The 17361-nt window shown below is 39.9% G+C and overlaps 1 protein-coding gene across 3 annotated transcripts in view; it reads left to right on the top strand.

Annotated features, from left to right (window-relative positions):
• KCNH7 (potassium voltage-gated channel subfamily H member 7) overlaps nt 1-17361 on the top strand; it is a 406313-nt gene that overhangs the window by 341827 nt on the left and 47125 nt on the right. For all 3 annotated transcript variants that reach the window (XM_069733056.1, XM_069733057.1, XM_069733055.1), the window contains one exon: nt 3385-3584. In XM_069733056.1, the coding sequence (XP_069589157.1) occupies nt 3385-3584 (200 nt within the window). The remainder of the gene's footprint in view (nt 1-3384; nt 3585-17361) is intronic.

Genomic DNA, 17361 nt, shown 5'->3' with positions numbered 1-17361 from the left:
CACACATTGATAATATGAAAAACCACTTTATTAGTATCAAAGAAAAACCATAAATGGTCATAAAAGAGCCTAAATAGGCAGTAGGTGAGAGACGACAAACACAGAAAAAGAAGGTAGACACCTGGCAAAAGGTCACAGAGATGTATACATAAATATACTGGTATATCCATAAAGCTCATATTGCATACAAATTACATGAAACATTTCAAGAGATGGTTAAATATAGCGTGGCAGTCTAACAAAAAACCTAATAAAGTATTATATAAGGATTCAGTATGTGGTCTCTGTATAAGGGTCTAATATGCCATGTAAATCCACATATAAAAAAACTGTCCAAAAGACTATAGTTAGCAATACAGACATTTATCTAGCATATTATATAGCACACCAACACATATTTACCAGACAATGGAGGAATAGCCAGGAGTCCACCACACCCGACGCGCGTTTCGCAATGAAATGCTTCGTCCAGGGGACCCCTACCAATCAACAAGTCATCACCTATTCTAACAACACCTTTAAAGATGGCATATATTTTTTCCATCCTTCTAAGGGCAGGTGCAGTCGACCATATTTTCTCCATCTGAGAAAAACGTTCCGATTATGCTATTCACACTTTGATAACAGTGGGATCCCTTTTCTTGGATGTAAAGGATTAAAAAAGAAAAGGTTTCTCCATCTTCTCCATTCAGTCTGTCCATGAAAATTGGACCACACTCGGATGTCTTCTGAGTGTGGTCAAATGTTTTCCACGGACTCATAGACATTAATGGGTGAGAGACATCTGATTTTATCAGAGGCAAATCGTGCATGCTGTGATTTTTTTTCCTTGAATCACTTGATCTCAGCAAAAAAAAATCGGACATTTCCACGGCCTCATTGAATAACACTGGTACAAGTGCAATCTGGCGTTTTGACAGATTACATTCAGACCGAAACTACAGTTGTCTGCACGAGCGTGTAGAGCTGAGAAAACATCAGAGAGGTGGAGTCTATGACTCCCACTAATCAAGAAAATAAAAGTTCCCTTAGGATCTTTAGAATTTGTCTTCTGCACTGTGCACAGCACCACTGCGAACCAGGCCGAGGAGCCTTGGTGTTTCCTAAAGCCCCATGGCCCCATAATTCTAGCAATACTGAAGATCCTAGAACATTAGATCAAGTATATTACACTTTTCTAATTTTACTCAAATTTAACTTAAAAAAGGTTATAACATTGAACGAGTGAATTTGTAGTTAACGAGACCATGGGCGTAGAGTAAAAGACAAGGTTAAACCAATCAGTAATAGAACATTTGATTTTCATCCATGTCATTTTAGGCAGATAATTGCGATGGAAGGTTACGAAACAAGCCCAGAACTCCCACTTTTCTCATTAGGACTATCCATTCGGAACCAGTTGGCTTCTAGCTATTTTATCTCTGTTATGCTTTATGGACCTGTGATGATATCCAACCTTGATAATTGTTGCTTAAGTGCAAGAGGGTGATCTATAATTCTCCCCAGTGAGACCTCTAAACTAACTGCTCATTAGCTCTGTCAGGTTTCTAAGGCCTTCGTGTCTCTGAAGGTAACTTGCAATGACTAATGATCTAGAAATAGGTTTCATTAGTATAAATATCAGGAGAATATTACATGTTATATCACAAAAGTCGGAACGGGCTTCAGGGAGCATCACATTGATTGTCACAAGGAATTTTATTCTTCTTTAAATGCAGCTTTTTTTTCTAAGCTTTTCGCAAATATACTCGATGAAATGGGAACTCCCGTCTAGCAAAGTGATGGCGTATCGCTAGGATATACTTAACCTCTAGGACGCCTACTGATACTGACAATGAAGGGATGCAGTACTAGTTTACTGCTGTGTCCTCTTGATTGTTTTTTTTCATGGAAAGTGGTTCGCTGGCCACCCATGGTGCATGACACTGCAGCTCGGCCCCATTGAAATGAGGCTACATTTCCCTACAATCTGCTGACCAAGTTTGTTTTTTTGCAGGGAAAACTCAGCAGGGAAAGCAGTGCTAAACTAGGATTCTATTTCCTTCAATCTTAGAGTCAGTGGGTGGCCCAGAGGTCGGACTCCTCATCAATCATAAAATGATTGCATATTCTTGAGTTATTCTAACACTCTGCAAAAACGAAATACCCCTATAATATATATGTCTTATAAATAAAGGTTTTATTTAAATCAGCTATTTATTATTACCATTTTGAAATTTATTTTTTTGTGCCATTTTCTAATCTTTGCAGCTTACTTTTCAGCTTTGCTGCGTAAACTGGGGCAGAGTTAGCGCAGTCATCTCGCTATGACCAGGGTTAGAGATTTAACGGGAATTCACCATTAGAAAATGTCCAAATGAGGATTGCATGTTAAATGTATTAAAAAAAATGATTTTATAAAATAGCGCCTTTCCAGAAACGACGTGCGTCGCTACACCCAGCGCTATTGCAAACATTATTCTTCTGGACACTCAGCCGGCAATCAGTTCTGATGAAGGTCAAATGTAGGACAGAAACGTTAATTTGATACAGATTTTCTATTTTTCACCGGAACTTTCTGAGTGCCAAGTTTTCTTTAGTATATTGCTCATGGGTTGGAACCTTACTTTGGCACCTCTTTACCCCTGAGGAGTTTTGTATAGCTACCAGCAATATGTCTAAGGCTATGTTCACACATTGCCGTTTTTTTATGCTTATTTTATGCAAATTTTAGCTGCATTTAACAGTACCAGCAAAGTCTATGAGATTTCAGAAATCTCATGCACGCAGCTTGTTTTTTTGCCTTCAGTATTTTTCAGAACAGAGCATGTCACTTCTTTCAGCATTTTTCACCCACTGAAAGCAATGGGTGGTGCAAAAAAATGCTGAAAAAAACGCAGGTAAAAGTTTTTGCTGCATTTTTTGTGCCAAAACCTGATGAAGTAGAATCAAATTTCTTTTTGCACTAAACTTTATAAGCATGCACGATAGATAAATGTACCCTGACAAAAACGCTGCAAAAAAACGTAACAGAAACTAAGCAAAATCTTTTTTTTTTTAGACAAGTTTCTTACTTCCAAGAGAGGAGGTTTTGCTTTAGGAAAAAAAATGCATCAAAAACGCAATGTGTGAACATAGCCTTAGTGTCCTATGAGCACAATCCTGCGACACTACAGACCATCGAGTATACCCACAGATTCACCATGCATCCCCTTCACTGATATAATGTAAAGAGGAAAATATCAAATATTTTGTTTTTCAAAATGAGTTATTTATTATTTTCAGGTAAGTTATTTTTTTTTCATCTATATCTCAATTTTTTATGTTAGGATTTTACAGCATTTGTTTGCTCTCCTAATATCATTTTGTTTTGTTTTGTTTTGTTTTGTTTTTTTTCAATCCCAGCATTAATGTATGCAAGTATTTTTGGAAATGTGTCTGCAATAATCCAAAGATTATATTCAGGAACAGCACGGTACCACATGCAAATGCTCCGAGTAAAAGAATTCATAAGATTTCACCAAATTCCTAATCCTTTACGTCAGAGGCTTGAAGAATATTTTCAGCATGCGTGGACCTACACCAATGGGATTGACATGAACATGGTATGCTACTAATCTTTTCCAACCATTGTTTTACTATGCGATTACACTCTACCGTACAGTTATATTATTACATTATAGGGTAATGTTGGGTTTATACAAAACATTTTTTTTTACTTAACAAAATCTGTTTCTGTCCAGAAAATGATGAGAGCTGTAAGTAGCCATTGGGGGTTAATGCAATAAAAGGCATCTAGGGGGGAACTCCAAAGAAACACCTTTGGACTTTATAGGGGGAGTATTATGATCCAGACACCTACTATAAGCCAAAACTGAGGGCCTTTCTGTAAAACGGTCCACTGCTCCAGCAGGTCCACTCTTTTTTCGATAGCCACTTAATCCTGAAAGTTTGTCCCTTGGTATATAGCCACGTCTACTTCTTTCAAGGACTTAATCATTGTTTTACAATATTTAATCCATGGGGCAAGAGCAGATTTGGGCCTTTCGACAATATTTGGAGATCCTTGGCCAATGTGGGCCCCACAGTCTATGAGCCGCTGCTGACAGCACTCGTAAAATAGCATTTTATCCAATCTGCTCCTGCAGATATATCTATATGTTCTTGCAAATCATGCATATAGGAAACATTTCCTATTATATTGTGTTTTCTTTCACTTTTTTACTCAAATTTAGAAGTTCGAAAAAATGTAATTTCTGTTACAGTTAAAGAGAATATCTTATCGCAATTTCACCTTTTATTTTAAGGGGTTGTCCAGGCTTGGGGTTCAAGTCAGCAGTCATTCTCTGTGACTGTAGACTTGTAAATCCTCACAGTGTGTGCTGTCAGGATTTTCAGGCACTGGAAGTGGGTGATTTGCATACATGGAATCACATGCTGACTAGATGTGCACGGCTTTACTCAATGGAGTGAGGCCAGGTACGACTGGTCGGAATGTGGCCGGACATATGGTAATAGCATACTTGTGGTCATATGACTGCCCACTGGAGAATCGTAACAAAAAGTGACTGCAGACTTGAATCCAAAGCCTGGACTACCCCTTTCAATCAGGTTTCTATTATTATTACCTTTACTTTTTTTTAATGTGGGCATTTTTTAAGGTAGTCAGTATTGGTCTATAAAGTTGATGTTAATGCAGTTATGTTACATTAAAGTAAAGGGAAGGTTGGGTGAAAAAGCAGTCTCTATAAACGATGCCTGTGGACAGTAGGTGAAGCCATTTTGCAGAGGGGTCAATACCTGTCGATACAAATTGCAATGATTTTTATTGTACAAAAAAAAATTAAATGGATAAAAATGCAAAGAGAGGCAACAGTAGGAAAGCCCCTCGCTAGTTTGTCTTTTGGCAACCTCTGCCACTTTGTTCAAGCAATTGGTGGTGGCCACATCTTGTTATCACTGTCTAATGTCGTGTCATCCAGCACCACATCACATAACCACCACAGCCGATCAGCAATCCAGTGATTAAAGGACACGTCAACGAGAAAGCAGAATAGCTCTGATAGTCAGATTACGTGGTGCTGGATGGCACGCCATCATGAGGTGGTGACAACAACAAGCGACAGAGGACCCAGGTGACTGGTGCCGTGTAAGTATAAGGTAAGTATTTATGTATAAAGTTCATTGTTCAAATATTACACATTAGTAGTAACCAATTATTATGGAATCATCTCTCATCTGAATGGGTGCAACGTAATACCAGATTTGCCTAATGTAACCAGACAAGGTTTCCACTGGTAAAATCATCTGTTTGCTTTGGGTTCCAGGAAATGGGCCTGAAAGAACATCTCTAAGTGTTGGAAAGCTACTTTAAATAGAATATAAAATCACAGTTTTGAATCTTCTAGCTGCACAATGACCTCTTGAGATCAACATCAAACTTTAAAGGAATATCTATATACATAGAGATATACACCGCTGTGTGCGGTTGGCATAGATGCAGTCACATGGTGACTAGACATGCACGGCTTCGTGCAATATGTCTAGTTGGAATGTGTCTGGAAGCATGCAACTCGCCTATTTGTGGTCACCTAAACTCCCGCACCTGGTGCCGGCACAGTAAAGTCCTGACAATGCTGATGTAAGGATTCACAAGTCTGCAGTCACATAGAGTGACTGTAGACTTGAGCCCCAAGTCTGGACAACAAATTTAAGTGCAGTTTTACACATTCAAGTTTTGCTGTCCGTGTACAGACTGTGATTTCTTGACTGGCTGAGTGTTTCCTGACCGGCTGCTTGTCTACCGACCTGCCCTGAACAGCCTTGAAAATGCCTATGAGGGTGTTGAGTTTGCGTTCGGAAGACCCATGGCTTGTAGTATCTGGTACAGAAATATCAGTCCTTACACAGATGAGTGAAACCGGCCAAATAATATTATTACTCTTTGAGTATTATTGCTCATTAGTCCATGCATAAAGCAGACATCTAGCTTGAAGGCCACATATGTCTGATGAAGATGTCATTAGTTCACAGAGTTGGCTTTATATTAATTATCAAAACAGATGAGGGTCGTATTTTGGACTCACACAACTTATAGCAAGTAGAGCTAAAATTATAGATGGTTCTGAAGGCCACAGAGTATCTACTGGATGGTTAGAACTTAAATGGATTTGGAAAAAACAATGGGTAGAAAGAAACACAACAATGAACACAACAAAAGGCAAAAATTGGTCAATTATGAGCAATTCAGTTTTAAGACTATGTTATATGCAAAGTACTGTATCTACTAAAATTAGAAAATATTGTAATGATATCAAGAAGGTAAATTATGGTAAGATCATATTGTGCAATTCAAGGGCAAACTTACATCCTACTGAAATTGCTAGAGCTGAAAATAAGAGACACAATTTTACCCCAATTTAAGGCCATATTCAAGGATTACAGGCTTGAAGATATCTAAAGATTGTATAGATTCTGAGAAAATAGAAGACTTTCCTGGGACGAGCAAATAGATTATTACACTGGATGGAAGGTCTGTCCTATAATGAGAGATTACAAAAATTGGGGTTCTTTTGCATTAAAATAGGAAAGGGTTCTTCGCAGTTAGAGCAGTCAGACTGAGGAACACCCTACCAGAAGAGATGATAATGTCAAACACTATCAGCATTTCTCATGACAAATGGCAGTCTGGGTATAATTGGTCAAGGAATGTTGAACTTGACAGACAATGTCATTTTTCAAACTCTATAACTTTGTAATTAAGATGAATCCCAATAACCAACAAGAATTTTATCCAACTTGGCCAGAATTTCAGAAATCCAATAACATCAGATTTTTAGTTTAAACTTGGACTCAATAATTCACACTGAAACATAAAGTTCCGTTAAGGATTTTCCACCACGACGAATATCCTAGTAAGGAAATATAACCCAAACTCTTACCAAGAAAACATTTTCAAATTCAGTCTATGCAGAGTAAACATTTATGTAGAAACGTGTTAAAAGAAATTTCCAATGGATATATAATGGAATCAGATGTTATATTGTTAAGTACTCTCCTTCTCAATTGTTTTGATCCTCTGCATGGTTATCAAGATTGGTCACCAGTGTGGTCAACTTTGACCGTGAATCAGGAACACAGATAAAAAAAAAACATTTGTTGTATCTGTGTTTGGCCAATCATCCATTCACTCATTGACCATACACACATATGTTTAGACATCCACCAGCCAAGAAAAGTGAACATGGTCTATCACCTATCCATGGACTTACTTGACCTTTAGCCATTGTAAAAAGGGAAAACGATCAAAATGATTATCATGGATTGTCCCCACATGTTCAGCCATGTAGATGATCTGAATCAATGGCCAAATCAAACAAGACAACTCTAGGAATTATAGCTCTAGTTTAATTTTTTGGAAACTGCTTAGAGAATCTGTCAGCAGGTTTTTGCTATGTAATCTTATAGCAGTATGATATAAGGACTCTAATTCCAGCGATAACTGTTAACTCAGGACTAGGCTTCTTGTGCCATGTAGTCATCCTGGTCTGTGTTATCTGACCTCCACCTCTGATGAGCAGCTTTCTTTCAGTGTACAGTGTAAACAGAAAGCTGCTAATCAGAGGTGTGGGCGGGGCTATATAGAGCTCAGCATTCCGAGCTCTGCTAGATCTGGAGCAGAGAAAACAATGATTTTATCAAAACTGCACCTGGCAGACCAATAAGTGGTATATTGCTAGAATCAGGGTCCCTGTGCCTACATCATGCAATTCTCAGATGACATAGCAAAAACCTGCTGACAGTTCCCGAACACTATGCCTTCATAGCATGCCATCGCTTTGCATGTATTTTAACACTTTATTAACTTGATATGCTTATTAATAGTTTGCATTTTCTTCCATGTTACTGATATAAGTATAGATATTTATCTAGAGATGCTTGTGTTGCCTTTATTCTAACATACTTATAATAGATTTATCTCTTTTGTGCCTGCCTCAACCCCTGTCTCCTGGACTAACAACATCACGGGTAAGAACAGGAGGTATTTTATGTAACTTTCTTTTATGTGTACTAGAGTTGTGCTTTTCTGTCAGCGGGGTCATATGTTCTTCCTGGTATTTTGCTTCATCCCTTTGCATGGACTTGAGTGATAGAACATAGTAGAATATTTTGAGACTGAATTTGAAACATAAGAAGGAGGATACTTTTTTAAAGAAGCACTCCTCCTCCCATCAAAGTTATTATCCTCTTAATATATTGCAGTCATCATATCATATAGCACATGTACTTACAATTGCTCATTTTGCCTTACTACCCAGATAATTCTTCTCTTTTCCATTAGGTCTATGACATCATATGATTATAAACTGACTAGCTGAATCCTTCTAAGCTGTATGTAGAAACAGGAGGTCAATTTTCCCTGCATGGGTCATGAGTCACTGCAAAAGTCTCTGGCAGGGGGACAACGGAGCAGCTGGGTCAGGAGCTGAAGAGTAGAATGATAAATGCAGGGAAAAGAGACTTCCTGTTTCTACATAAACCAGAGAAAAGGAAAGGATTATCTGGGTAGAAAGGCAAATGAGCAATTGTGAGTACACAGTTCTATATAATATGATGATTGCAATATATTAAGAAAATAAAAACTTTGATGGGAGGAGGAGTGCTTCTTTAAGTAACTAGTAGAGCATGATGGTGGCAATTTAATCTAAAAACTTTCAAAATTATAACTAGAGCACAGGAAAGCCATTTTTTCTTGAAATTCTAGTTAAAGAATATCTACACTTTCACTGCATTGTTTCATATTTCGCAGACACTTTACTTGCCTGCACATCGGTAGGAGTTGGGGTCCTGAGACCTCCACCAACATCTTAAGACCTTAAGACTCCCGAACAGTGGCCAACTCTGGTGGTAGATTGAGGTACGCGTTCAATAGAAGGTAGTAGCTTTATAGCCTTTGCTTTCTATTGAATCCGTACTCTGCAGACAATTAAGGTGCCTTCCACATATGAAAAATGCCATGACAGTTTAGTTACTCTAAATCATTATTTGAGTCCTAGATTGTCTGGTGTAAATGTGCTGTATGTTCATGGTATGACTATGTGCTTCTCGTGATTTTTTTTTGGGGGGGGAAATTGCCTCATTGTTGTGTAGCATTGTCAGACTCCATTGAATTCTACGAAGGGCATGATCCAGGGATCCATGTTTCCTAAAAGGGGTTTCCAGACTTGTGACTGAAGTCTGCAGTCACTCTGTGTTACTGCAGACTTATGAATCCTTGCAATACGCACCGTGCACAGTGAGGATTCTCCGATGCTGGAGGCGGGAGCAAGCAGGCACATGCCTGTGATGCTAGCATCGGGAGCGTGACCACAAGTATACAATTTTCATACTAGCGGCCTCATTTTGACTAGACGTGTCCTGCCTCCTATTGATACATTTGTATTGAGCGAGCCCGTGCATGTCTAGTCGTGTTATCACGGTGTGCATGCAAATCGCATACTTGTGGTCACGCTTCTGGTGCTAGCATCACAGAATCCTGAAGGAATGCATACTGCATGCTGGGAGGATTCACAGGTCTGCAGTCACTTAGGGTACAAGACTAGAGTCACTCTAAGCCTGAACAACCCCTTTAAGAGTAGAAGTGTAATTTGAAACTCTTACAACTTAATACAGGATCTGCAATACGGCCTCATATTTCCGAATGTTGCTCACATTTGCAAGTAGCTTCATCAGAGGCAGAGAACAAGGTCTCTCGTTCCACCAACTGGGGGTAGCTTAGAAGTCAATATCGACCTTTTAAAGAGTCTCAATACCGGACTTAGATTATAACGCCAACCTACAATGTTCTCCTAAATGAAAGTGACTCCATTTGACAACAGTTGTTTTGGGCATAATAGAAGACTGGCTAGTTAGGTTAGAGTCTTTAGGGCAGTGTTCCTCAAGTTCGGTCCTCAAGAGCCACCAACAGGTCAGGTTTTCAGGATTTCCTTAGTATTGCCCAGGTGAGAACTCCATAATCTAGACAGGCATCATTTCCATCACCTGGGCCATACTAAGGAAATCCTAAAAACATGACCTGTTGGTGGCTCTTGAGGACTGGAGTTGGGGAACATTGCTTTAGGGCAATGGTTCTCCTTGAGAACGCCAAGTCAAGTCACTGTAGGGAGACTTATAGGCCATGTAAAGCTTCCTTGGAAAGTATGCAAATAGCTTCTTCAAGGAGTAAGGGAACAGGTTTCTTGTGCCATCCATTGGCGATAGCAATCCTATCAGTCAGTATTGACCTGTGCCACAGGACTTAGAAGTGAATGCAGAACCAAGTCAGGATCTTCTTCAAAAGGAAAAGGACTCCATTTGCAGACATCACCAACTGCAGCATTGCGGCTATCTCTCCTTGGGATTACCTCCAAGACACTGTGATTGCCAGAAAAAATATAATCATACATAATTTATATATTAATGCACCCAGTTTAAAATATGTCCGCACCATAAGGCTTCCTGCTCCTGTTGGTAAATCCGGACCAGTGAATGTTAATTACTGCGCTCTTTCATTTCCATGAAGTCATGAATACCATCAGATGTCAAACCACATTTCTGATTTTAACATAATACCACATTTAAAAAAACACAGCAATTATGTTAAAAAGCTGTCCAAGAAAAGTAAAGTTGACCGGCACATCTAAAAAAATAGATCAAATCTTCAAATTAAATTCCAATAAGTGTCAAACAATAAAAATCACATGCTGGTGATAGAAAAAAACGCTCTGACGCGTTTCTGGCACTGTGTGCATCATTAGTCATAGTGCAATCTCTATGACTAGGGCCGAACACAGCTCCAGAAACGCGTCAGAGTGTTTTTTGTATCACCAGCATGTGATGGTTGTAAAAATATTCCAACGAAATGGTGACCGGCTGCTGTTTTGCTGGATAAGTAAAAAGAAAATCCTCCAAAATTTGGGAATTTCCAATTTTGGGGGGGGAAATTTATACAAAATTCAAGTAGTAACGATTTGACTCACTCTTACTACATTGAGAATGGAGTTTTGTTCCACATTTAGTTTTTTTTAATATTGGTTGATTGGTATGTAGCACACGATACTGAACCATCTGGAATATATTCAACCGTACATGGAATATTTGGTCGGCTCTACCCGCAGACACGTTGCTGTTTTCCTGTGCGCTAGATTTTGTCCCCCCCCCCCATTTTCTCATGCCTGCGGACACGGCATGTACAATTATCAATCACCATCAGTCATTTATGCTTGCTGGCTTAATACTGTGAGCGTTTTCTGGCTGTAAACGTGAAGAATGGACCTAAATTCTCTCGCGTATCTAAACCGCTTTCATCATCTTGTGTGGGCAGAAATTAACATTATGTATATTCATTAAATGAGACACAAATGCCGGGGGCCATATTCATAATGATTTATGGGCCACTTGTTATTATCGTACGGCATTGCACATTCTTTGTTACACACCCGGAAATTAGAAACGATTCAGCCTCTAAATATTTTTTATAAATTATGTATGATGTGTGCGCTGTGGGACCACGGAATAAGTAAAATACAAGCTGTCCAATAAAAGAGTTTACTTTAACTTCCTCAGATGAGAGTTTCCAGAGCTTCATGGATATAAAGATATTCACGATGTCCAAAGCCACGGCTGGATCAGCCACCCATCTTATATGTTTGCAGGTCTCCTGACTCTCCTCCGATAGCAGATGTTCAAGGAGAACAGGATCAGACAGATGGATTTCAACATGTCCAATCCTTTTGTTCTCAAGGCAAATGGAAACTAAGCTTCAATAACCTAACAGGTAGTGGCCATTCCAGTCCGCCAAACTCTTGGCTCGGCCAACAGTGCGTGCTCTCAATGGGGAAGAGACGCAGGGTGACTACTAGAAATCTTGGACAGCCTATCTCCCATGATTAAAAAAATATTGGACATCTTGAAATACGTCATCATGTATAATCCTTCTTTCCCCAGATCAGGGGAGAGCTAGTTAGTCATTTTATGGTTGGCTGTTGTACATAAATCGGTGATTTTGACTGAGATTTATCCCATGTAAAGACCTTCATACATACAATATTACAACCACTGAGTAGTTGTAATAACCACGCCCCCTTGAGGAAGCGAGAATCTGTCTTGCGAAACGCGCGTCGGGGAGAGTGGTCGCCTTCAGGACTGAATCTTATGATAATGGGTAATTAACCTTTCACTATAATACTTTTTGTGCAGCGTTTCAATGTACTCTATGTGCGATATGTATCTTTGACATACTATCCTTGAAAGGGAAAAAAAACGTCTTTGGTTTTCAGCACATGCATGAAATAAGAGTGCTTTTTGCTTCATGCTTATATATATGCATATTTGGCGGTAACTTTTTGAAAGCTGCTATACTATCAGCCCTGATTAGCGATCACGTTGCACTTTCACCTATTGGGATCACACAACTTTCCATACAAACGAAAAATTGTTCCATCTATTTTTGAAATAATAATTTTTTTTGTTTCGTTTGATGTTTTATATTTAATAAAAGATATTTTTATATGCAAAAAACTCAAAATCTCCTATTGTATACACTGAGTAGTATGGAGTTGTAATTCGGCACTTTGAGGACTACGTTTAGTGAATGTTATCAAGGATTCTTTTTACATAAGATGGCTTGTGTTTTAGATTAATGTAGGATGATATTGTATATTGCGTAGGCGGCTAGATCGCATGCACCTATGACCCAACCTGCATGAAATTTCATACAAACATCGTGTTGAAAAAATTATTGTTACAACGTCATATGAGGTCAACTTGGAAAATAAATAGTTTAGAATGGGAATATAACATTTATTTGATCATTTAACAAGGATTTCCACATTTTGCTTATCCAAGAGCAAAAACAAATAAAATAAAATGTCGCTGTGACTACTACGTCCATACAAGATGTAAACGGCATTGGAAAAGATAAGCTTTGGAATTTAAACTAAAATCTGAGACTAAATCTGCACGTTCTCTGCACAGATTGTGCATCGGATTTCTGCATATTTAATCTATTTGTCCCCATTGGGGACAGCGATGATAATGTGTGCAAACTGGTAAGCGCTGCGGAATATGTTAGCGCTATATAAAAGTAAAGATTATTATTATCTAATGTTTTGCAGAAGGTAAGACCTGAAGTTAAAATGCACAGAATAGGTTTACATGTTACCGATTTAAAATCCGGTAGATGTATTCCACAGGGTGCAAATGGAATTAGGTAAAATGACATCCATTTTGATGCAAAGGGCACGTCTGTGCAGGAAATGACAACTATTTAGAGGCACAAAATAATAGTAAAGGTACCGTCACACTTAGCGACGCTGCAGCGATACCGACAACGATCCGGATCGCTGCAGCGTCGCTGTTTGGTCGCTGGAGAGCTGTCACACAGACCGCTCTCCAGCGACCAACGATCCCGAGGTCCCCGGTAACCAGGGTAAACATCGGGTAACTAAGCGCAGGGCCGCGCTTAGTAACCCGATGTTTACCCTGGTTACCATCGTAAAAAAACAAACACTACATACTTACATTCAGCTGTCTGTCCCTTGCCGTCTGTTTGCTGCACTGACTGCTGGCCGCAAAGTGAAAGCAGAGCACAGCCACAGCGGTGAGTCACCGCTGTGTGACTCACCGCTGTGCTGTGCTTTCACTTTCACTTTGCGGCCAGCAGTCAGTGCAGGAAATAGACGGCAAGGGACAGACAGCTGAATGTAAGTATGTACTGTTTGTTTTTTTACGATGGTAACCAGGGTAAACATCGGGTTACTAAGCGCGGCCCTGCGCTTAGTTACCCGATGTTTACCCTGGTTACCAGTGAAGACATCGCTGAATCGGTGTCACACACACCGATTCAGCGATGTCTGCGGGGAGTCCAGCGACGAAATAAAGTTCTGGACTTTCTTCCCCGACCAGCGACAGCACAGCAGGGGCCTGATCGCTGCTGCCTGTCACACTGGACGATATCGCTAGCGAGGACGCTGCAACGTCACGGATCGCTAGCGATATCGTCTAGTGTGACGGTACCTTAATTATATAAGCCCCCATTTTCCCTATCAATTGTACAAATCTTGTGTAGAATTGAAGATACATGATACAAGTTAGTTAGATATGAAAAAACAAAAGCAGCGCCAGAACAATGAGGGTGCAAAGCCTCCCTGGCATATTAGAAGCAACTGGAAGCAGTGCCCCAAAAATAGTGTAAAAAGTGATATTCAGTTGTCATTATAAAGATGTTTCGGTTCAGAAATGTGAAACAAAGAGAGGTTCACGTATCCAAACCAAAATGTTGCCACAATGGGCCATTAAATATCAAATTTTACACAGTTTTTGGTGCAATTCTCCCCAGTTGTTTTAGATAGATAGATAGATAGATAGATAGATAGATAGATAGATAGATAGATAGATAGATAGATAGATAGATAGAGAAAAAACCTCCAAAAAATGGGGACAACACTGCAAAATCAGATGATGAAAAATATATTGATAAGTCTTCAGCCGTGCCACACGACATGTCCCGTCACTATGGCCTTCTGCAAGTCAGGATGCAGATCGTGAAATGCTGATGAGGTGCCGGTTTTTATTTAGAAGGTTTTCCTTTGTCAAACGCCGCATTTTTCGTTTTTTTTTTCTCCCCTGCAGAGTATTAATATTACCTGTCAGCAGGTGTTTTATTACATACTGTACGCCAGTATTGTAATTCAGATTTATGCATCACTAATGGAGCTGAACAAATAGAAGTACAACTAACTTGGCTTCAGGCAAAAATAATTATGTATATGCTTCAAATATAATCTCCTATTATGTCTAATTATGGAGCTTTGTTACATAGATCGTTGTAACCTTTGCTGGCATTCAAATGCGTAGATTCGATCAAGCGTGAAAATTGAAAATACCATTGTAGCTGTTTACGGTAAGAGGGTCGTACACTTAGTTATTTCCACTCTTTGTAACATGAAAGGTTTTGAAAAATGTCGCTTTTTATAGACTTTTGTTGCTTAAAAAATTAACAAAAGAACGAGCAACCAAGGGGATGGCCTAATTACTGGAGTATGTACAAATACATCAATGGTTAAAGGGGTTTTCTGCTCAGAATATATTAACGACCTAGCCGCAGGATCAGATCGGGGAGGGTTCACCCACCGATCAGCTGTTATAGGTGGCGCCTGGATGAAAACACATTGAGTGGAACATCACCAATCTGATAATGATTTATCCTTAGGATAGGATATCAATGTATTATAAGCAGACAACCCCTTTAAGGCCACATTCACACGGTCAGTGTGATGAGGGACAGCCGCCATCTTGGATACGGGCATACTAACAGAGATTGGCGTGACTCCATTTTGTCTCCTATCAGAATTCGCCTGGTCACACATCTGCAGGGATGAGCTCTCCTGGCCCCCACCCTTTTCCCCTAGCTGAATAAAGTTCCTTTTAGTATGGTAATGGGCTGAGCACAGTGTAGCAGGCAGATGGCATTTCAAAGCCTGAGTGAGGAAGCCACGCCAGCAGGGGGCATTGAGGTGTCAATTAAAGCGTGCATGTCAGGTGGCTCCAGGAGCCAGTCTATTATCTGCCCAGCTGGACCGTCTCCTCCATGAAATTATGAATTATAGATGCGTCGTCCAAGGTACAGGCTCATAAAAAATATCCTCATGGCCCTGAAGAAATTGCGCATCTGTCAGTGACACTCCCGGGTCCATGGGAGTTCCGGAAGCTGAGATATAGAGATCAGCCTACCACAGCGACCGAATGGGTCCAGGTTTGATCCTTATACGACTGGCAGAACAAACCTCATGCGCTGGTACCACCCGTGTACTGATCCGATCACCCTGAGAGCAGTTATCCCATTTATTAGATATTGGAATAAATCTTGCAAGGAAGCTGAGGGGTGGAGAATGCTAGCCCACCCAGTTACGGGGGGGGGGGGGCACGGAAGGTTTAAGAGCTGAGGACACTTGGAGAGACACTGAGACAGAACAGAGGAAGATCATTAACTAAGGAACTAAGGGAAAGGGTATGCCAGCCAGAGGGGAGCAAGCACACGCTTTCTGGGGGCTGCCCGGCAACTAAGTCTTGGACCTGCGGAACGCTGAGCCTCTCGGCTTCCACAAGCGACCTTCAAACTGGTAAATTGACCTCCAGCTTTATACCTTTAAGCCTTGTCTTATGATTGCTATATTTTACTCTGACTGTAACTCTTGATATATTTTGACTATATATTTCTTGTAATTACCTAGTGCCCCCTTAAGGCAATTAAATCATAAATTAATTTGGGCTGATCCTTTTACTCTGATTGCGAATCTTAGAATACCCAGCGTGGGTAACAGGGCAGTCTCACCGGCGGTCATTTGCTCTAGGTGCAGTTCCCTTGTTGACCTGAGAGACAAAGGCAGCACCAGAGAGCTGTGCCTGTGTAGTTACATCATGGATTGGTGACGTGGGAGGAACTGGGTTCCCTTCACAGTCAGTATTTGGTCAGTATTTACATAGGAGCGGAACAATAGGAGGAAAAGTATAATAGAAACACGTCACCACTTCTGCATTTTTTACCAACTCTTGATTTTGGCTTACAAATACTGATGTAAAATACTGACCTAATACTGAACATATGAACATGGCCTAATACAGAGAACTGTCTACTTAGCTTTTAAACCTAGAGTTAAAACTATGACAGCCAGGTACCTACTACTTCCAGACCAAAAAAGTTTAACAATTACCACAGAAGTGGTTTTTACTGTAAGAGCAGTAGAACTCTCTGCACATTATGTTGATTGATCAGTTTAATTCTTTACCATGTTGTATTTCGGTCCACAATTTCCTGATAATTATTTATTTTTCTAAGATTTATTCTTCTATAGTTGTATTACAAAATTATGTTTTCATAGTATTACATAGTATTCAGTAAACGCATCGAGGTAACGTTACACTTCAATACCTGCCGGCCTGCTCAACCTACACCTGTTTCACCCGACCCAATGAACATAAATGCTCAGTTCTGCAGGGCAAACAGATTCCTCTAACTGCTGCTTATCTCCTGTGAAAATAAAGCATTGGGCATGTTTACACTCTGCAATCCTGATCCTATCTTCCTTTATCCACTTTTGTTTTCTCCTCACCTTCCTCCAAGAGCCATATCTTCTTCATTTTTCCATTCACATAGATATATGAGGGCTTGTTTTTTGCCTGACCAAAGCCCTGTTCCCAGGATTACTTCTAATGGTGAAGATGCCTAGGCTATGTATCTTGCCTTAGCTCCTGAATCCGCCCTCAGTCTGTACCCTTCCCCCACCCAGGGAAGAGGTGATTAGTAGTATACTGTAATATACCAACCAGACTAACAAGGTAATA

This window comes from Ranitomeya imitator, chromosome 7 (genome assembly GCF_032444005.1).
Source record: "Ranitomeya imitator isolate aRanImi1 chromosome 7, aRanImi1.pri, whole genome shotgun sequence".
NCBI lineage: Eukaryota > Metazoa > Chordata > Amphibia > Anura > Dendrobatidae > Ranitomeya > Ranitomeya imitator.
Note: the sequence above shows the minus strand (reverse complement) of the source record. Positions and strands in the feature narration are given on the sequence as shown.